The sequence below is a fragment of the Ammodytes marinus genome (assembly GCF_949987685.1).
Source record: "Ammodytes marinus genome assembly, chromosome: 15".
Lineage (NCBI taxonomy): Eukaryota > Metazoa > Chordata > Actinopteri > Uranoscopiformes > Ammodytidae > Ammodytes > Ammodytes marinus.
In genome coordinates this window covers 3,972,870-3,994,098 of record NC_137219.1, presented here as the reverse complement: position 1 = coordinate 3,994,098, position 21,229 = coordinate 3,972,870, and the positions used below count along the sequence as shown (strand labels likewise).

General features: G+C 37.6%; 2 protein-coding genes and 1 long non-coding RNA gene across 3 annotated transcripts in view; 1 reads left to right on the top strand and 2 right to left on the bottom strand.

The window, feature by feature from the left end:
- Positions 1–570: 570 nt before the first annotated feature.
- rpia (ribose 5-phosphate isomerase A (ribose 5-phosphate epimerase)) lies at positions 571–10,524 on the bottom strand. Its single transcript, XM_080042394.1, has 9 exons — positions 10,324–10,524; positions 9,434–9,494; positions 8,651–8,706; positions 8,130–8,189; positions 6,318–6,382; positions 5,511–5,579; positions 4,742–4,883; positions 1,344–1,443; positions 571–938 (listed from the first exon to the last, which is right to left on the bottom strand). Exons 1-9 carry the CDS (start codon positions 10,498–10,500, stop codon positions 841–843), a joined length of 828 nt encoding a protein of 275 aa, XP_079898520.1. The 5' UTR covers positions 10,501–10,524; the 3' UTR covers positions 571–840.
- Positions 10,525–11,991: 1,467 nt separating this feature from the next.
- Positions 11,992–13,963, top strand: LOC307261353. The gene is made up of 4 exons (XR_013845219.1): positions 11,992–12,089; positions 12,256–12,285; positions 12,771–12,848; positions 13,758–13,963. It is a non-coding gene; the product is annotated as an uncharacterized lncRNA (long non-coding RNA).
- Positions 13,964–15,128: 1,165 nt separating this feature from the next.
- The window catches only part of slc4a11 (solute carrier family 4 member 11), a 107,740-nt gene continuing 101,639 nt past the window's right edge, over positions 15,129–21,229 (bottom strand). The window contains exons 19-20 of the mRNA XM_080042327.1: positions 20,730–20,899; positions 15,129–18,931 (exon numbers count right to left, since the gene is read on the bottom strand). Of these exons, the coding sequence (XP_079898453.1) occupies positions 18,865–18,931; positions 20,730–20,899 (237 nt within the window). The 3' untranslated portion in view covers positions 15,129–18,864. The remainder of the gene's footprint in view (positions 18,932–20,729; positions 20,900–21,229) is intronic.

Genomic DNA, 21,229 nt, shown 5'->3' with positions numbered 1-21,229 from the left:
CACAGGGTTTCCCTACATTATCAACAATCAACAATCTCATTAATTTTCAGTTCAAAATTACCATATTAATTAATTGGATCAATTAATATGTTGAGTTGATTTTTTTTCTCTATGCTCTAGTATATTGCTCATATAACTCCCCTTTTGTAATCTAAAAAAACAACAATACTACAGGGAGGTTTGTAGCTGCTAACAATGCCTTCAGCGTTCACTTTTAGAGGCATTTTGTTCGCAGCAGTCTCTCAGAAGACAATAGTTTGATGTTTGATTATAAGGTCTTTAAATGTAACTCTAATACCATTTATTTTGATAAGATTATTCTATAATCTCAAGGCACACTTTATCTTAATTATGTAGCGCTTCAAACCTCTGTAGACATTCAGTTAAATCCACTGATTACAGGAAGAGCCAACATTCCCATTGAGAAACTGAGCAACAATACAGAATGGGAAAAAAAAAATACCCTTAAGAATATCAGATAGTGATAATGATAATGGATTGGATTTATACAGCGCTTTTCTCACACTCAAAAGGATGCACTTGATTTTACCTCATCAGGCACTTTTAAAAAAACTCACAGAATCACAAGCACCACCCCTACGATGAGAAAAATCAAGCTATCATCGAAATCAAGCTATCCTCGACTGTATGTGATTTTTGACATGTGTGAAAGCTTCCCCATTTTGCACTACATTTTCTGTCCAGTTCTGCAAGAAACACAGCCCTGTCCAAACACAGTCAGATCCGGTTGTAACTGAAACTCATAAAAACGGCACTTTTTGGTAAATTAAGGTAATTCCAGAGAAAGGGGCGTCGGTGGGTTAATATGGTTTAAGTGACTCAGTTGACGGGAGGATCTCGCACCTGCACACTTCCGTCTTCCATCCCGAAATACGCTCGCTCCGCCATGCCCACGAAAAGACCCGTCTCCACCACACCTTAGGGGACAGAGAGGGAAAGAAGATTTAGTTGGTGTCGAATTTGGTTTATCAAATTTAACTTTATTTACAAAGCACTTTTCAGACACAAAAAAGGTAGAACTAAAGGCTTGTACGTAATGAAAGAATAGCCATGACTCCCCGTCCCCATCCACAAACCGAGTACTTGATGAAAACACTTATAAGGGCGCTCTGGTGGCGTAGTCAGTGGATAGAGCGCATACCATATCGGCTCCAGCCTTCATTGCAGTGGTCTTGGGTTCAAATCCGGCCTGTGGACCTTTACAGCAGGTCATCCCCCTCTCTCTCTCTCTCTCTGTCTCCCCATTTCAACTCTGTACTGTCTAATCAAGCTTGAAAATACCAACAAATAAAACAATGAGCCACTGTCAGTCGGCTCCTCACCTGGAATCATCTTGAGTGCCGTGTTGACTTCCTTCCAGTTCTGAGCGCTCTCAAACTTCCAGTCCAGGATGAAGTTGCTGTTGTCAGTGACGACGGGGCCCTGAGAGAGACACAAAGACACAACACACACACACATCAGTCACACTTTAATAGTCTGTGAGCAAAGTGCATGAGACACATATGTTTATAACACACAGTATCAAATGGACATTTAACGCACAACTAAAAGGTTGCAATAGAGGAAGGCAAGATAGTTTGCTTCTCTTCCCTAACACGTCTTCTTTCATACAAGTTTAACCCTGCTGTGTGTAGAATTTTGGGTTTTATTTCCTAGCAGATTTTGTAGAAAGTAATTATAATATCCATAAGTACATTTAATTTAGTGCATAATAGCTGAAAAAAATGTTTTGAATACTTTTTTTCCCCTTAGAAAGGGTCTCATATATGTCCATATTTCTGCATATTTTGGACCAAGGCCTAGTGCCGCCATCTTGAAAGTGTCATAGTTGGAATGTCATCAGGTGCATTGTTTAAAATTTTGAATTGTTCTTGTCCTTGAAGGCCACTGTAGCTTCTGTTATTATTCGAAAGGGGTGGGGTTACCCAGGGAGTGTTGCATTCTAGAACTTTGTAGAACTTTCTTGATGATGTCATATTACACCACTGCACCTTTAAATAAAAAGTTCCAAAATGTACATTGAGTAGTTTATCCGACTAAACCTCGTCTGTTTGCACATTTTTTCTAAAATGAAAAAAGTCTGTATAGTATCCAAAATCTGTTCTGTAAAAACTTTAGACACTAACATGTTGTAGAATGAAATAAAGATTGTAACTGACTTTATCCAACATTTTGATTTTTAGTTTGTATAGAAACTCAAAGGACTCCCTGTGCAAACATAAACTGGTCTTCTCATTAGCACAAAACAACAACCGCTTCTAGGCTCAACTGTCAACGGCAACAATAAAACAAAACTCAAAGCCAGAATAACAAACAGACACTCCCGTCTGTAGCTGGAATTCTTTTCATTTAAAAAAGAACTGAGTAGCAGGGGAGTTAATGAGGCGGGCACAGAACATGTGTAGGTGTCTTTATGTCCTCTGCAAACTGTCCTCACCGTTGTCACAAGCCGTCACTTAAAAGTTGTCCTGTGGAGTTTTCTTTATGATCAAACTGAAGTCATGTTTACACTGTATTGTGGGCATCTTTTTAACAAATGTGTTGAATAATGCATTTTCTTCCACAAAACAAAATAAATAAAATGTGTAGGTGTTTTAAAATCAATATGTTCTATGTGTATTAGCTTGCTGTTTCATTGCAGTATATCTATATCTATATCTATATCTATATATACACGTTTAAAATCATTTTGCTTTTGAGTTCAGACAAGCCAAAAGTTATTGGTAATACAGGTGCCTTCTTAAAATATGTCCTACCATTGTTTAAGTAGTGTTTTTGCCACTGCCGTGCACCATTGTTTTGTTATGATTTGATTTGATTGTTGTGCTCCATGCCATGTGCTGTGGCCGAGAGCCGTGAAGAAAATGAAAATGAAAAAAAAAAGTCTAACCACCTGTAGATCAGTGAAATAACATGAAACCGTTGGTGGGATATTTGAATAACGTCAGCAGCAGCAGCGTGTGCATGTGTTTGCACTAAACAAACAAAACAGGGACAAAGGCAGTTCTAAAGTTCAACAACTAAACAGGATACTGTCAAAGACCTACTTCACTAGTGGAAATATGAAGGTGTATTGAACTCTGAGATCCTATGTAGTATAACTGTGCAAAGGTTTTTGAAGTCAGTTCATCCTAGCCTGAGAAAAGGCAGAAAGAGTGTTTTATGGTCTCGCTGTCTAACCCTACATTTTCCCATGTTTGACATCACACATGGAAAAATGTAGGGTTAGGATTAACAGGACAGCTGGGCCAAGGGAAGACTGAGGGAAGAAAAACCTCATTCATTATATTATAATAGCGATTTTATAATGATAGAACGCCGGTTCCGTATGGGTGAAGTATTCCTTTAAGCTCACACTCAAGACTAGAAAAATGCCATTACATTTGGATCAAAATTGTAATTATTTCAATCAATCATCTAGTCTGAAAACTTCTTCCCACTCCTTTTCAAACATATTGTTACAATTATCAAGAGTTTGTCAGTCATGTATCTTATTCTGCTTTCTATTTTGTGTAACAACATTATTTTCTGTATGATAATCTTCTGTTTACTTTTACAAGTTCGAAATCAATTCCAATCAATCAATCAATCAATCAATCAATCAATCAATCAATCAATCAATCAATCAATCAATCAATCAATCAACCAATCAAATCAGACTGCAAGGATAACATGACATGGTTCACTTCACAATATGTCATGTTAAAGGACACTTATGCTACTTTTAAGACTAAATTCATGACATTAGGAGACCTATTATCCACTATTCCCCCCTCTGATGCACACTTTAATTTCATTATCGTTACATTAAAACGTGTAGTTAAGAATCGTATTAATAGTAACATCTTGCAGTAATAAAACAACGATGTAATGCTTATTTAATGTTTTAATAAACTAAGTGATTTCTAAGTGGTTCTGCTGCTCTGATGCTTTCAGTGGAGAGACGCTCGTTAAGTTTTAGTGTCACCGTTAAAAACAGGTTTGACCATCCGCCCTCCAGTTCACCACTTGACCCTGTAAACAGAAGCTGAGGGGCTAACACTACTGTAATGATAATAAGAATAAAAACGTAATAAAACTGTGTGTTCGTGTGTGTGTGTGTGTGTGTGTGTGTGTGAGAGAGAGAGAGAGAGTGAGTGAGTGAGTGTGTGTGTGTGTGTGTGTGTGTGTGTTTGTGTGAGAGTGAGAGTGAGTGTGTGTGTGTGTGGCACTTGTCATACAAAATGCTGCTCAAAGTGCTTTACAATGTGAAAATGACCTGCATTACAAGCATCACATTAAAAAAAAAAAGATATGAAATAAACACCGACATGCCAATAATCGTACAAATAAGATCAAATAGAGTATTGGTATGAAGTGTTTAGTGCTGTAAGTTACAAATATTCAGAAATACACCCACAAGCAGCACAGAGCAAAAGAAGTAAACTTAAAACTTAGAAGGAAAGGTATTATTTTGAATCAGCCCCACTCCTTTATAACTGTTTGATTAGGCTATTGTTCTGCTTCATTCAATTGATTATGAATTATTTTTATTGTATATTGTGTATCTGTAATTAACTCGACGTCATTGTAAAAGAGGGTCACCCTTCAATTGATCTTTCGAGGTTAAATCAAGGAAAATTAAGTATATAAAAAAAATTACAGTAAAATTTCCTCCGTAATAGACTTGAAGCAGCTATAAAGACAGCAGAAACATGAGTGAAGCCAAGAGACCACTTACTGCCTTACTGACGGCCATGCGTAGGTTTGCCTCCCCTCCGAAGCGCCTGGCTATCGTCCTGGAAACGGGGACGTATGCCATGGGGATGACCTCGATGGGGACGCCCTTCTTCCACTGCTGACCCAGAGACAAGGAGTCTTTCCTGGGAGAGAGAAAAGAATACCAGAATAAAAAAACATATTTTTGAGGGACAATAAAAAAATGTTAAGACCCTTCATACACATGCTTGAACTACTAATCTGTTTTATAATAGCTTATCGTGAAAAGAAGGTTTGTTTTTTCTAGGATTATTTTTGGGCATTTTCAAGCTTTATTAGACAGTGCAGAGTTGAAATGGGGAGACAGAGAGAGAGAGAGAGAGAGAGAGAGAGAGAGAGAGAGAGAGAGAGAGAGAGAGAGAGAGAGAGAGAGAGAGAGAGAGAGAGAGAGGGGGGATGACCTGCAGTAAAGGTCCACGGGTCGGATTTGAACCCACGACCACTGCAACCAACAATAAGGTTTTTTAAGACCCTTCATACACATACTTGAACTACAGAGCTCATATGTTTTGCAGGAGTTTATTTTGAAAAGATTTTTCTGATAGATCTGACTTCTTTTTTTTATGAAGGAAACTTGTTCATAAAACAGCTCATGTAGTGAAGGTTGGCTAATAAATTATATTCTTTTTACAAATGTCACAACATTTGAGAAGTGAAATCTTAATGTAGAGAAGGGGATGTTGATGTTGATGTTGGTCTTTTCCATGAAGCTAAACTATGTGAAAACAAACCTGTAGTCGGCGATGACAACAAAGTGTTTAGCGCAGCCGGCTACAATCTTCTCCTGAGTCAGACATCCTCTGTGGGGCAAAGAGAGAGAGAGAGAGAGAGAAAGAGAGAGAGACATAAGTGGTTGCAGTCAGTTTACTTACGGTTTACATCACTTTAGAGACAATATTTTTATTGTGTAACTCCAGAAAAGGGTCCCATACTAACAAGCTAAAAGTGTCTGAAAGGGCGCATATTTAAAAAAATAAAATGTATATACTATATTGTAGGATCATATATTATTCTGAGAGTTACAAATACAAGATCCTACAAAATATTTTTATGCAAAGAATATAATAAAAAAAGAAAAAAAGAAAACATAAAGAAAAAAAAGCGCACATATCACCACCTATCATAGCGGAGTTGGACATTGCTTGGTCAATAAATTGATTCCCTTATCGTGCTTTAAGTATACTGGGACAATCACAGCAGTCCACTTTAATGGCCTAGTCGAGCCATAGCCGACCTAAAAAAAGCTCCGGAAAAAATTAAGAGACCACTCCAAATGTTCAGTGTCTGTCGTTTTACTATTTATGGGAATATGTTTGAGTAGAATGAACATTTTGGTTTTATAATATAAACTACTGACAACATTTCTACCAAATTCCAATACATTTGTTGTCTTTAAGAGCATTTTCAATAAGTAATGTAGAGATGATGATTTGAGAAAAATCCAGACTGGTCTCTGGAGCTGTATATAGCTTGACTAAACTGTGCATGTAACCGTAGTGATGGTTTAAATAATGCTGTCTGTATTGAACTGTACTCACCCTCCACCTTTGATCAGCGTCAGATCTGAGTCCACCTCATCTGCTCCGTCAATGGCCACATCCAGCTGACAGACAAGACAAACAACTGATTACACACAAGCAGAAAACACATACAATGCAATATAACAAGCTTAGAACCGTTCTCTACATTCCAGCAATATATTTATTTTCTCGCTCCTATTGAAGCTGACATTATGGTTTTAGTATATACTAACCTGTAAATCAAGGTACTACTGTAATTGTTGTGATTTTTTGAAATATATTGTATGCAAATAGGGGAAGGTGGGGTGATTTGTGCAACTTTTTACTCAAAGTGATTTTAAAGTGAGGCCTTGCCAGTTATGTCTCCAACTCAAATATGTACATATATTTCAGGATGTTGTGCATCCCTGGCAATAAAAACTTTGGATCTGGAATAAACTGTTTAAGAAATATAGCTTTCGGAAAAAAAAGTTGTCTTGTCGCACAAATCACCCCACGTAGTGGGGTGATTTGTGCGTCATTGTGTCACAATGACAAAGTCACCATCATCATCTTTCTGGCCATCTGAACTCTCATCAGTGGTGTCGTTAAGTGGAATTGAGATGTCACTCTCTCCTGAGCTACTGTAGACTATCACTTTCTTTTGGTGACCAGCGTATACAGCCATGCCACTGGCACAACTCTCAGAAATGTACTTTGCACTAGTTGCTCCGTGCTTGTGGAACCAACTGCCACCTGACAAATGTGATTCCCCCTACATTTCTGCCTTTAAATCAAGGCTCAAAACCCATATGTACACCCTGGTGTTTCCTCCCCATTAACCTCTGCACTACTTACTTACCTCTGCACTACTATCTGTGTTTATGTGGATGTATGGGCTTTACGTCTTTTATTTTGGTTATTGTTATTTTACCTTCATTGTTTACCTACTGAATGCACTATGTACAGCACTTTGGACAGTGCAAACTGTCATAAATGTGCTTTTATAAATACATTTTACTTACTTACTTACTTATAACTCACCCAGGCCCTTGCGCACAAATCACCCCATCCCCAGAATTTTGGATAATAGGCATGATGCAGCAATTTAGGGTTGACATTGTGCTAACTATATAGACTCAAAGTGTAGCATACCAAAGCACTAAAACATGTGTCAAATGTTTTCAAACGTGTCTATAATTGTTCAGACACAATAATCAAAAAACCTTGATCATGGAAATTTTACTTTGAAAGGCAAAACACAGTTTTTTGAGCTTAAATGTGCTTATATCTTATTCCTTGTGTCTCCCTTCTTTACAGGATGAGTCAAATGGATGGCTCTTCTTAAATATGTGGTCACATTTCCAATTTCTTCCACGGTTTTCTAGAAACAAGGGGTTTTGCAACTTCCAAAATGCACAAATCACCCCACCTTCCCCTACTTATTAGTGGAGCGGTTAAGTGCTACAATCTTTTAATTGGTGATACAAGCTTGAAAATTGGCATGAGCAGTCTCCATGGGTCACTTGACAAGAAAATTGTCCGAGACAAAATGAAGAAAAAAGTGATTATGAAAAAACCCAATGCATTTCTATGAGAAATTTTTAAAATTCACAATTTCAAATGTCTTGGACAATTTTCTAGTAAAGTGTTCCCATGGAGACTCATGCTCATGACAATGTGTCTTACTTGTATCATCAACTGAAAGATTCTGATGAAAATAAGCACTTAGCCGCTCCACGGTGAAAGCATGAAATTAAATAAAACTAATTATACAAAATATTGGTTTGAGCACAAACATATTCCTTATTTCCAAGTTTTTCATATGGAATCATAAAGAGCTGATTGTACCTCTGGGTGTCTGTCCAGGTCGGACAGCGTGAGGCCGTGCTGCAGAATCAGCTGACGAGCCTGAGGGAAGACAAGCAGGGAGAGTAAGGAGGAAACATGGTGGACAGGCAACAATAGTTAAAAGTCTATGAATAGATGTCATGCCGTTTTCATTTGGTATTTCAGTGCAAGCAAATTTGTGAAATACAGTTACGGTTGAATGTCTTGTTTTATATTTTGTGTTGACCACAGGAAGAATAGGTGTTACTACGGTAATACTAACTAACTAATAGGGAAAAAATATTTTTTTTAAATGTATGTTTGAGAATTGAATATTCTCTTTTGCGAATAACTTTACGGCGAAATGTTTAGAGAAAACGAAGGATAGTGTGTGTGTGTGAGGTAATACATTGCATTCAAAGCCTCAATGTTTTAGCACACTCTATTGCCAAATCCTGTGTACATACAGTATTAAGCCTCCGGGATGCATATAATTAGAAGTCACGCTGAGAAACAATCCAGAATAAATGTGTTAAACAAACCTGGAAGGAGGTGGGGACACACACAATCTTTAGCTTCTCCTGACGCACTCGCTCAGCTGGAATAAAACAACATACACAGAGTATTAAATTACTTTAAAGGAATACTTCACCCATACTGAACCGGTGTTAGATCATTATAAAGTTGCTATTATAATATAATGAATTAGGTTTTTCTTCCCTCAGTCTTCCCTTGGCCCAGTTGTCCTGTTAATCCTAACCCTACGTGTGATGTCACACATGGAAAAATGTAGGGTTAGACAGTGAGACCATAAAACACTCCTTCTGCCTTTTCTCAGGCTAGGATGAACCGATTTCTAAAATGTTTGCACATTTATACTACATAGGATCTCAGAGTTCAATACACCTTCATATTTCCACCGGTAAAGTAGGTATTTAAGCATTAGTAATAAAACATCCTAATGTTAATGCTTGTGCTGTTTTTATTAAGCATTTTAAATTGAGAAAATGAAATTCACTTTAGACAGTAGATAGTTTGATGACTATATTTGTTATGCAATGCACCCAAACTCACACCTCAACCCTTTGCTTTTTAACAGCAGAATTTCAATCTATAAACTATTTTTTTATATAAAGATTTCTATCCCTTACACATCTAAACAGATTTAACCTAAACATGTAAAATGTAGCAGTGAGATTTATACTTCTTTGCTGTGACCAAATTATTGTTTGAAAGACAGAAGACAGTTGGTAAAATGTAATTCATGAGACTTCTGCTATGGAATTATTTATGCCTAAAATCAGAATTTTAATTGTTTCACTCACCTAATCTGTCCACAGCATAGACAATGGTTGACCCGCTGCCCACTCCAACCACCTGGTTATTCTAGGAGACAGAAAACAAATTATTAGTACATTATCAAAACTAAAATGTCCTCATCACATTTAAAGGTGCAGTGTGTAATATCTGAATATTTAGTGGCATCTAGTGGTGAAAGTTCTAGAATGTAAAATAAATTCTACACAATGCACCTTTAAATGACTTAATAGTTAGTTGTATAGAACAGGACTTTATAAAATAAAATAAAATCAGCAGCGTGTCTGTTGTCCTATACAGACAGGAATATGAAGTTGAAAGTGTCAATTAAAGTTGTGCATGCATTTGTAAAGTAGTTCCATAAAAGATGTTACTAACCTATTCGAATGCAAGTCTTTTGAAATACCAATTTGATGTATTTTATCAACAATGAATGCCTGATTTTTGTTTTGGTTTGTTTATGAATTCAATGCTTTTTAAGACTTTTTAAGGATTTCCATTCCATTGCCTAGTTTGACCATCAGTTTATTTGTGAAATACACTCACTCACTAGTCTCTTGTTAGCAGTTACCATATGCTGTAACACAACTCGTATATTTAGTCATTAATGCCGGACAAAGTTAGCTCACTATCCCGGGACAGACATGCATAACACTGAACTCATTCGCCCCCAAACCATGCAGGTTAGATAACGGTGATAGATAAGGCTACTAGGCTAGGCTACATTTAGCTTTACAGGTATATCCCTATGTGTATGGGTGAGCTAACTATGCTAGCATGCGGCTAACGGGACAAACTGCTGTATTTTAACAGGACTACACGCCATAACAAGTTAGCAGGCGGTTACACATGTTGACACACTGGCTAACAGAGTCACTATAAGCATTTCCTGTGTTACCTGGACGTGGTTATCAACAGCAGCGTACGCGGCCAGTTTCTTCGCCTCCTCTGCCATTCTTATGTTTTTATGATATTCACTCAGCGCGCGCACCACGTGTCTGTTGTTGCTGTTGAGAGCCACGAGCTTGGACTGGAGAAGGAACCTGCACGAGACACCACACCCCTGGATTCTCATGACCTGGCCCACGAGACTGCACTGTTTCACTACTATCTCACTTTATAAAAACGATTGCGCGTCTACAATGCATTTTACGGTAAAGGGCCGACTTCATGGTGCATTCAAGAGCACCTCGTAAACTAATAAACAAACTGCCCCGGTCGCAAAAAAAAAAAGTCACCCACTCAAATATCTTGTTGTTGGACCATCTTAGCTTTGATTACGGCACATTCGCTGCCTGTAACACATTCTGATACGCTTTATTTGGCACATGAGGTTGCTTAGAACCTAGACCTGACCAACTGAAGCAACCCCAGATTATACATTGCTATACAGGCGTGTACTTTTCTGTTTTCTATAAGACATTTCTAGGATAAGACCTCTGTTTCTGTTTCGTTATGACCATAGTGATATGGTCGAAACAGAAAATATACTACAGTTTGCTATATAAAACCGAGGCCAGTTCATTGTTGCTGATAACTTGCTCTTAACTTGCTCTTAACTTGCTCATAACTTGCTTAACCTGTCCATAGCAGCAGAGACAATGGGAATAGGCCTACTTTTTATGAACAGTATAGCCTATAATTTACACGCAGAAAGCTTATTCCTGTATGTGTGTGGGGGCCTTAGAGGCCCCTCATGAAGCCCATAAGACATAGCTAATAATGCTTTTGTTTTGCACTTGCTTTTCGATTTTTCACCTACTAGTTGAGGGGCCAAGTTGGTTTTAGTGCTCCCACATTCAAATGCGGACGCCGAAAGAGTCTTCTCCATGGTTGGTCTCAACAAGACCAGCACCAGAAACAGACTAGCCCTAGAAGGAACATTGTCCTCCATTATGATGGTCAAAATGGCTGGTGTGGAGCCACAGTGCTTCAAGTGGGAGCCAGAAACCCCTATCCTGAAGGCCTCAAAATCTGCCACTCGAAGCTACAACAGCGAGCATCAGTAATATCCAGTATCCATATTTGCTGAACTGAACTAAGAGTTTTACTGAAATAACTACCCCGAACAACTACCCTATAGGCCTACACCCATCTCACTAGTCTGGCATTTGGTATTAATCCAGTTATACTTTCATCATAAAATTACTACAATAGGCTATATTTGAACTAAAACAAAGAAATTATACTGAACTGAACTTGTGTTAAAAACCATTATTAGGCTATGCTTTAAATTAATAAATTAACACACAATAAAATTTCGCTCGCGCGCTTCGCGCATGGGAAATCCGCTTCTGTCTCACTCTAAACAATTTCCAAAAGTTGAGAACCCCGATAGTGATATGGTCATAACGAAACAGAAAATGTACTACAGTTTGCTATATAAAACCGAGGCCAGTTCATTGTTGCTCATAACTTGCTCTTAACTTGCTTAACCTGTCCATAGCAGCAGAGACAATGGGAATAGGCCTACGTGACATTTCTAGGATAAGACCTCTGTTTCTGTTTCGTTATGACCATAGTGATATGGTCATAACGAAACAGAAAATATACTGCAGTTAGCTATATAAAACCAAGGCCAGTTCATTGTTGCTCATAACTTGCTCTTAACTTGCTCATAACTTGCTCTTAACGTGTCCATAGCAGCAGAGACAATGGGAATACGTGAGTACTAATTTGGCAATTACTTTTCTTTCTCTAACTTTGGCTATATGTTTTATATAAAAATATAGGCTAAGAAGGATGAGTAGGCTAAACTTCAAATGTAGGCTATTTGATAAAACCACATATAATAAGCTGTTGGGCTTAACATTTTGTTTTCATCCTACAGTTACAGTTGCATTAGTCACCTTCGCCACAGGTAAGACGCCAGAAAGCCTTCGCTTAACAATTTGTTTTAAACTGATTTGGATATTTAAAATGTAAAAAGTTAATTTAACTGTTAAGTTAACTGCGGATAAAAGCACAGCATTTTGCATAAGGGTTGAATGATAGGTCCTGAGCCTCATGCAAAATGTGGTGCTTTTATCTGCCCAATAACAATAATTTCACAAAGCAAGCTGACTGTTAGGCCTACATCTTAAATGTATGCTGTATCAAGCACGACTCCTGTTGATGTGTGCTACGAAGATTAAGAGGCATTTTCATAATTGCATCAACGTTTTCTCTGCTGTGTGTGTGTGTGTGTGTGTGTGTGTGTGTGTGCGTGTGTGTGCGTGCGTGCGTGCGTGCGTGTGTGTGTGTGTGTGTGTGTGTGCGTGCGTGTGTGTGTGTGTGTGTGTGTGTGTGTGTGTGCGTGCGTGTGTGTGTGTGTGTGTGTGTGCGTGCGTGTGTGTGTGTGTGCAGTGGCCTCACCCGTTGCTGTGGTAGGCGCAGGTGTCGCAGCAGTCATTGGTGCGGGCGTGGTGGTTTCTGCTGCTCTAGGTAAAACAACATGACTTTTTATTTTACTTTTATTTATTTTTTTCTTAGTGGTGCTTTTAAAGGTGCATTATGTAACTTTGGGTGTGTCAGAGAAGTGAATATTTGCTAAGGTTTATTCCGAACAAACTTGCCTCACAGGAAAATTGGATCTTTGGAACACTGAAGTTAGAAAGCTACATGAAAAGTTACTCTTTCACTGTTGTTTTTTGCAGTTTTGGTTACAAAAATTCTAGTCTTACATTGGTTTAGCTTAAAACAGTTTAATTTTGATTTATGATAATAGAATTATTCGAGAAATCCATGTAGAGAAAATATGTTTTGTAAACTAAATACTGGCTCTGCAAATGTAAAAAAAAAAAAAAAAACTCACTTGAATTAATAGTGCAACTTTTACTTTTACACAGGTGTTTTGCAAACATGGAATTGATTTAATAAATGTAACATTAATTTCTCACTGTTTCAACAGAGATCCATATAGCTTTGGTTTGGGTTTACATTATAGAAGAATAGAATGACACTACTGTCAATAATTGTGCAATTTAGTCTTAGCTTGAGAAGAAAGCTGAGCATTTTTTTTAGTATTGACTGACTGGTTTGTTTTACTTTATTATGTAATTCCTATATCTTGTATCTCAAAATCTTGTATCTTTTAAATCTGAAACAGTCTAATTTTTCCTCTGATGATCTTAAAGTAGGCCTACATGTAACAGAAAATGAAACGAGACCATCAGTGCAGAGAATGCTATTTTTATATGGTTTTTCTTAATGCCTTCATCATGGGTACGCTCACCCAGGAACAACAGCTGGCATGGTAAAACAAAGCATTACCGCTTTTGTCCAAAGGGGACGCAAGAAGGAACTGAAATGAGTGAATGAATACCTCTGTAAAAGATGAACTGTGTTTGTTAGGTGGTTCAACTGTCGCTGCTGCAGTTACTGCTGTTGCTGCTACTGCTGCTGTTAATGCTGCTGCTGCTGCACTCGTCCTCTGAACATCATGAAGGAACAAAATAAATTCACTTTTACTTTTGCCAAATGAATGAATGAGGCATCTGCAAATCATTATAATTATTTTACCAACCTGCACTTTGCCCATGTCAGTCTGACAGCTGAAATGTGATGAGCAATAAATGTGTACAATCCTTTAAAAGATGCTGGTTCAGTGTTTAGTGTCTGTGTCTCTCCCTCACTGTGTCCGCATGAAACATTTAATTTTATGAATTTCTGAAAGATGAAAACATAGCAATGTTTGCATTTTGTGGCTGACTTTCTTATCTAGTTATTAAAACGATAGGTAATAGTTAAACGTCACCACATAGGGACTTGGTGACATGTTGAACAATAATCTGGTGGAGTTTGTAGAAAACCACTTGATTTTTTTACCGAGAAAAAGTAGTACAAACTACTTGTAAAAAAACAAGAGATCAAATATGAAATGATAATGAAATCTAATACAGAAAAAAGCCACATGCAAACCAACTGAAAACTAGGCCTGTATAGGCACAAATGTCAATAATGTGTCTGTAATAATATGCAACCATATACTGTAGCATATTTTGTTATTGCTTATAATAAAGTGTTTTGTCAAGGAGAAATGTTATACTGATCTTGGCGCTAGAGAAATGCACAGGGGGTCCATAACATTACAAGGTATCCCCTTTTAAAGCGTTATGTGTAACTTTTTCATATAAATGAATGTCGGTTACAGTCAAGCCATCGCCAAACAAATTGACACAAAGTTGATTAAGCCTATCAGCTCCACAAAACTCTCTCTGTATTTCTCAGTATGGCAGCGTTTACAAACTGGTGTGTGTGTCCCCCCCCCCCCACATCTGACACTGGTGCAGGAGCTCAGAAAAATGTTTTAGTTGTTGATCCTAGTGCTCAGAAAAAACCTGGATGTACAGCTGAAGGAATCAAATCCATGTGCCATCACTGAAGGCTTTACCTCATGTAGATGCACCAACAGTGTTGTTGTAAATACTCAGAATTCCTCATGGGGGGGCGACAGAAGTTATACACTATAGCTTTTAATATCATAAATATCTCCAACATTACAATAATCTGGACAATACGTTTTCATTAAACTGTGCTCCTGACAGAAAACTAAATGAACACAAGCGAACACACACATGTACATCACTACTACTTTTTATTTGGCAAACAGCTTGAGATAGTCTCTCTTTTTCAGTGTACAGTATATATATACATATATATATATATATACTATATAATAAACCAACACATTCTGTTTGATAATAACCATATTTTTTTCTCCAATGTTTACATATTACAGCTTTACAAATATAGCTGATCTTTTTGACAAAAATTACAGATTTCAGTTTTCGAACATCTAAATTATTTATTTATTTATGCTATATAAAAACCCACACGTCTTACATTCATGGTTAGAAAAAGTATAAGCTATATGAAATCAGGGGGGAAAGAATAAAGTAAAAACAAAACAACCACAGTACGCAATTTTATCAAACAAATCCAATTTTAGGAGGAAGGAAGGGGGACGGGACGGGGGGGTAAGTTTTTTCAAGGTTTCACAAATATAGTAGTTAGAATGTCTTTCACAATTCTGAATCGAAAGTTCAATTCAAAGTCCGCTGAGTTGAATTTGCTGCTATTCCCCAAATCATCGTACAGAGAAACATATCAAGGAACAACAACAATACTGCCACGTAAGAAGAAAAAACTGGTTACATTTCTGTACTCCAAAGTTTTAGAAACTAATATAATACCTTTGCCGCTGTGGATTATAACAATTGATCTTTGATAGAAACTAAACTTTGCATTTTCAAACTGTACATATTACTTCATACCTCGCACAATCTCTCTCTTCACACCCACTAGTGCTGTTCTTTAAGCTTTTTTTAGAAGTCCAAGGATTATGCTAATGCCTTTCTGAGCTTATTCTTTTATGTCTATAGCTTTTTACTCGGCATGAGACGTCTGCTTAAAGGCGCTACGAGGAACTTTTAAAATATTTCTGAAACGGTCTAATTTTTTCCTCTGATGATCATAAATGACATGTAACAAGCAAACAAGACCATCAGTGCAAATAACGCTATTCTAATATTGTTTTTCGTAATGCCTTTGTCATGGGGTATACGCTCACCCAGGAACAACAGCTGGCGTGGTAAAAACACTGCCTGCTTTTGTCCCAAAGGGGGTGCAAGAATGAACACAAACTGATAGTTCCTCGGAGCACCTTTAAATTGGACATCTTTCTCACATATCTGTAAGACAAAAGTTGAACAGAGCTGCATGATGGAGCTGCCATTTTGAATATTGGGGTAAAAAGCAACTGAACCGTAGTAAAAAATACGGCAATTTTTTATTTAATTTTTTTTCCTTGATGTTTGCAACGATTTAATCAGCGCAGAGCAAGGGATTTGTACCATGAGGAAAAATGGACTGAAAAGTTTGCTGTGTGTGGAAAAAATACAGCCGGCCTGTCTGTCTGTCTGTCTGTCTGTCTGTCTGTCTGTCTGTCTGTCTGTCTGTCTGTCTGTCTGTCTATCTGTCTGTCTGTCTGTCTCTCGGTCTGTCCCTCCGTCTGTCTGTCTGTCTGTCTGTCTGTCTGTCTCTCAGTATGTCCCTCTGTCTGTCTGTCTGTCTGTCTGTCTCTCAGTATGTCCCTCTGTCCGCCTGTCTGTCCGTCTGTCTTTGAAACCCGAATCTCGCCGTTTGGACTTGTGTGTTTATACACAGTATTGCTAAATATTGAGCGTTGCATTCGGTCTGTATTGATAGAAGTTTGAGAAGTTATTGTTTACTTATTTTTCTGCTGTGTTGGTTACATGTCTATTGGCATCACATTATTGTATCAAAAAAAACCCAAATGAGTCATCATGCTTTGAAGCAAAACAATCGCCTACAAATCATTTTTCTTTTTTTTGTGTGTTTTTTTTTTAACTTTGTAGATAATAACAAGATAATCGGCCCAGACTTCTGGTTTATTATTAGTATTTTTACAGGACAACGTTTGCAAGCATCGATCTAATCATAACATCTAAATAGAAAAACAAGACCAGATTATTCTAGAACTCATCTTGGAACACTTGGTCACAAAAAAAAAAGTAGGGATGCATTTGTTGATTCCAAAGCCCACAAATGTTTTTTTCTAAATATATATTTTTTTAGGATTTTTTTTTCAACCTTTCACTAACTTTTACCATCGCTAGCAACGCACCAGAACTGTCGATTTTGACATGGAGTTGGAAGGGACTTTGATATGTAAACACTGTAAAATACAACACAGTCAAAATAGTGTGGAGTATAAAGGAGTTAAAGCTGGGGTGGAGGATTTGGGGAGAAAATGGCAGTTGGGATAGAGATTCGAATTCAAATACCTCAACCGCTCCACTTGTTCTCTTTGGTCCCTCCCCTATGGTCCCTCCCTGACACGCTCTACACCAACAAAGTCGTGCCAAAGTGAATGGACAGTCCCAACAGCCAATAAGAACAGAGAATCGGAGCCTCGCTCTGATTGGTCAAAGTGTCCAGCTTTAATAGAGAATTAGAGGTTCCAGTATGGGGTAAACACACTCATATAATTTTGTACTTAGAACATAAACTGCCATCATGATAAATAAATATTTAATTTGAATTTTTAACCTAAAATACTTTTTTTTTGTATATCTCCATAATATATTCTAATATATTCATAATTTGATAAAGATTTCACTATATGTTTTGGTTTGTGCTGTCATTCTAAATAATTACATAATATATACTGTATATATATATATATATATATAGGCTATATATATGTTTGTGTGGAATGTATCTTTATTTTTTTTAACTGAGTAAATTCCACCTAAAAAAAAAGAAGGTTTTCTTAAGAGCTGGCAGGAAGCTAGATGAAGGACAGAGATTAGTACACACACACACACACACACACACACACACACACACACACACACACACACACACACTCCTTTGTCCTCTCCTTAACGAACACTGACATGTGTTGGAATGACTTAGAAACTAAAGACGTACGGGCACATTGGTAGAAAAAGGGGAAATCACAGGTTAATGGTTCAGGAATGTCGCTAGGGTTTTAACAATTCACAATGACACAAAAATATAAAAGATTTACTTTAGCAGTGGCCTCAATGCAGTGTCCTTATCAGTTCATTCACCCATGGAAAAGTATTTAAGTTCTTATCAATGCATTGTAGGTGAGTAAAATGTTATCCACGAATAAGTTTAAAACCGCAATGTGAGTGCAAAGTTTTCAGATAGATAGATACTGTTCCTACTGACATTGTGCCATTATTACACCTTTCTAAAATGTACACTGGCAGCATTACTGAAAAAGGTGCGACGAGGAACTTCTAAATATTTCTGAAACAGTCTCATCTTTTCTCTGATGATCATAAATGACATGTAACAGCAAACGAGACCATCAGCGCAAAGAATGCTATTTTTATTTTGTTTTTCTTAATGCCTTTGTCATGGGGTATACGCTCACCCAGGAACAACAGCTGGTGTGGTAAAAACACTACCGCTTATGTCCAAAGAGGGGTGCAATAATGAACACAAACAGAAAGTTCCTCGGAGCACCTTTAAACAGCATTAGTGAGCACTAACCCGTAGGTGAATACACTGCAGTAAGGGTATTGTAAAAAATAAAAGGAATGATAGGAAGAAATGGAGGTATATATGTATATGGCACTGATTTGACGTGGGTTCAAACGGAGGTGTAACAGGGGGGAGTTCTGGGGCAGTCCTGGCATCTCTCTATCCTCTTTTCACTCACGAATTTTCCAACATTTTCCAGTGCGATCACCTGTAACAATAGTTCTTATATCGGGTACAAAAAAATTCTAAACAGTCGGTATTTCTCCTTCCCCTTATTCTTTTTTTTGCTTCCATACAGTTTTGCATCGAAAAATATGTTGTTTTCGTATATCCTCCATATTTTTTATATATATATATATATATATTTTTTTTTTTTAAATTCTTCTAGAGATCTTCAACCGTCCGTCTCCGTCCGTAGCTACATGTGCTGGGCGTCCATTATGTCCAAGTATTTGGCCTCAATGATATGAGGAAGCACGTTGTTCCTACACACAGAAAAACAGACAGAAAAAATGTATTATAAAATCAAGCCATAGTTTTTCATTGCCAGTCCTGATATACTATATGCAAGATATACATCAGAATTAAAATGGCGGTTATCACTGGCCCATGGTGCAATAGGAACGATAAAAAGAAAAAAGAAATATAGAGTGGAATAAGATAAACATAACCTAAACAATATTTACAGAAGATGAATTCTAAATACTAAGTAGTGAAAAGGAATTGTTTGAACAATAATAAACAGTAGGTATGAAATAGAATAGAAAGTAGAAAGTAGATAAGTTAAATTGAAATGTGCCATGTGATATAAGTCAGTTAGGAACTTGTTTAAGACAAAGCAATGAGGAAAGAAAAACCACAACACCATCAAAATGTCAAGATCGTATCAGCCAAAGATTGATCACTTCCTTCTCACTCGAACCAGTCAACAGGGAAGTAAATTAAAGATACAGTGGTGGTTGGACGTGTGTGTGTGTGTGTGTGTGTGTGTGTGTGTGTGTGTGTGTGTGTGTGTGTGTGTGTGTGTGTGTGTGTGTGTGCGTGCGTGCGTGTGTGTGTGTGTGTGTCTGTGTAAGTAATGGAAATAGAGAAAATACTGCCAATACTGTACATTCAGATAGAGATTTTGAAGGCAAAACAATTCTGAGATTCCGACAATATTAAAAGAATAACGTTATTATTTTAAGAATTGTTTCAAGATATAAAAAAAAGTATGATTCCAAAATTAAAGACCTAATTTGTCGCGATTATTATTTTATCTTGTGATATTATGAGAATAAAGTTGTTATTTAGGGCTCTTTAAATGGTAAATGGTAAATGGACTTGACTTATATAGCGCCTTCTAGCCGATTTTCTCAGCCACAAAGCGCTTTACATATCTTACCACATTCACCCATTCACACACACATTCATACACCGATGGCAGTAGCTGCCATGCAAGGCGCTCTCTGAACCATCGGGAGCAATTTGGGGTTCAGTGTCTTGCTCAGGGACACTTCGACATGTGACAGGTAGGGCGGGGGATCGAACCTCCAACCCTGAACTCCAGAGGCGATCTCCCTACCCACTTCGCCACTGCCGCCCGCTCTTTAGAAAATAAATATCAATAACAGTCCTCTCCGCTGCACTAGAATGAGGAACTTGGAGCATCTTGTGAAGTTGTGACCTAGTTCAGTAACAGGTTTATCAAACCAGGAAAAGCTTAATCGTTTGTCCCATCAGCTCCATGTTATCAGAAGCTTCACCTGTTGTGTTGACTGTGTGAGGTAAGGGCCCGACTGAGACAAGCAGTGGGGGACAAGGACCCGCCATTAATCTGCTCTTGCCCTCGTTTTGTAGGTTACCGGTGATATGTTTTCTTGACTTATTTTCTTTCTCGTAAAATGCTAACTTTATTGTAGTAATATTACAGACAATGAATGACTATCATTATTATTATTTTTTTTTATCAATGTGGCCCTATCGTAAAAATTATACTACACACTTAAATAGTTCAAATCTTAATCAAGTTCAAAGTTCACATTAAAAAATTGGTTCATACAGTACTTGATTAGGATAGACAGACAGACAGACAGACAGACAGATAGATAGATAGATAGATAGATAGATAGATAGATAGATAGATAGATAGACAGATAGATAGATAGATAGATAGATAGATAGATAGATAGATAGATAGATAGATAGATAGATAGATAGATAGATAGATAGATAGATAGATAGATAGATAGATAGATAGATAGATAGATAGATAAATAGATAGATAGATAGTTACTACTGTACCTGATTGGAATGAGCATGATCATGATCATGGGGAAGATCATCTTCATGTAGGGGATGGGATACATGCCGAACGTACAGAGCACCAGCAGCTGCATCATCTGCAGGAAGGTGAAGTAGTGGATCTTCCTCTGGGGAACTTTACGGATGTAGTGGGTCGGAGGGTAGGACGTCTGGGGGGCAGAGAGAGAGAGAGAGAGAGAGAGAGAGAGAGAGAGAGAGAGAGAGAGAGAGAGGGTTTAGGAACAGTTTAAAATACAATCTATATTCTCCACACTGTCCTATGGTCCCCTGTAGTCTTTTAAAGGTGGAGTCAGTGATTCTGTAGTGTACTCTTTGTCAAAAATCCCTTTTTTGTCTAAATCAGTGAATATCTCCTTGTGATCCATTACCTGTCCGTACTATGTGCGCGCTGAAAAAAAATCAAGTGTTAATAGTTAATACCCAGTCTAGGCTCTGTTAGCGGGCAGGTTGCTAGCAATATGGGGCCCCTTTCTTTACAT

What these genes read in the sequence shown, in the direction of transcription:
- rpia (XM_080042394.1), bottom strand. Translation starts at nt 10,500, where the DNA reads ATGAGAATCCAGGGGTGTGGTGTCTCGTGCAGGTTCCTTCTCCAGTCC. An exon ending in ACGCTGATCAAAGGTGGAGG is followed by an intron (nt 5,580 to 6,317) that starts GTGAGTACAGTT and finishes TTTGCCCCACAG; the next exon opens with AGGATGTCTGACTCAGGAGA. An exon ending in GTTGTCATCGCCGACTACAG is followed by an intron (nt 4,884 to 5,510) that starts GTTTGTTTTCAC and finishes TCTCTCTCCCAG; the next exon opens with GAAAGACTCCTTGTCTCTGG.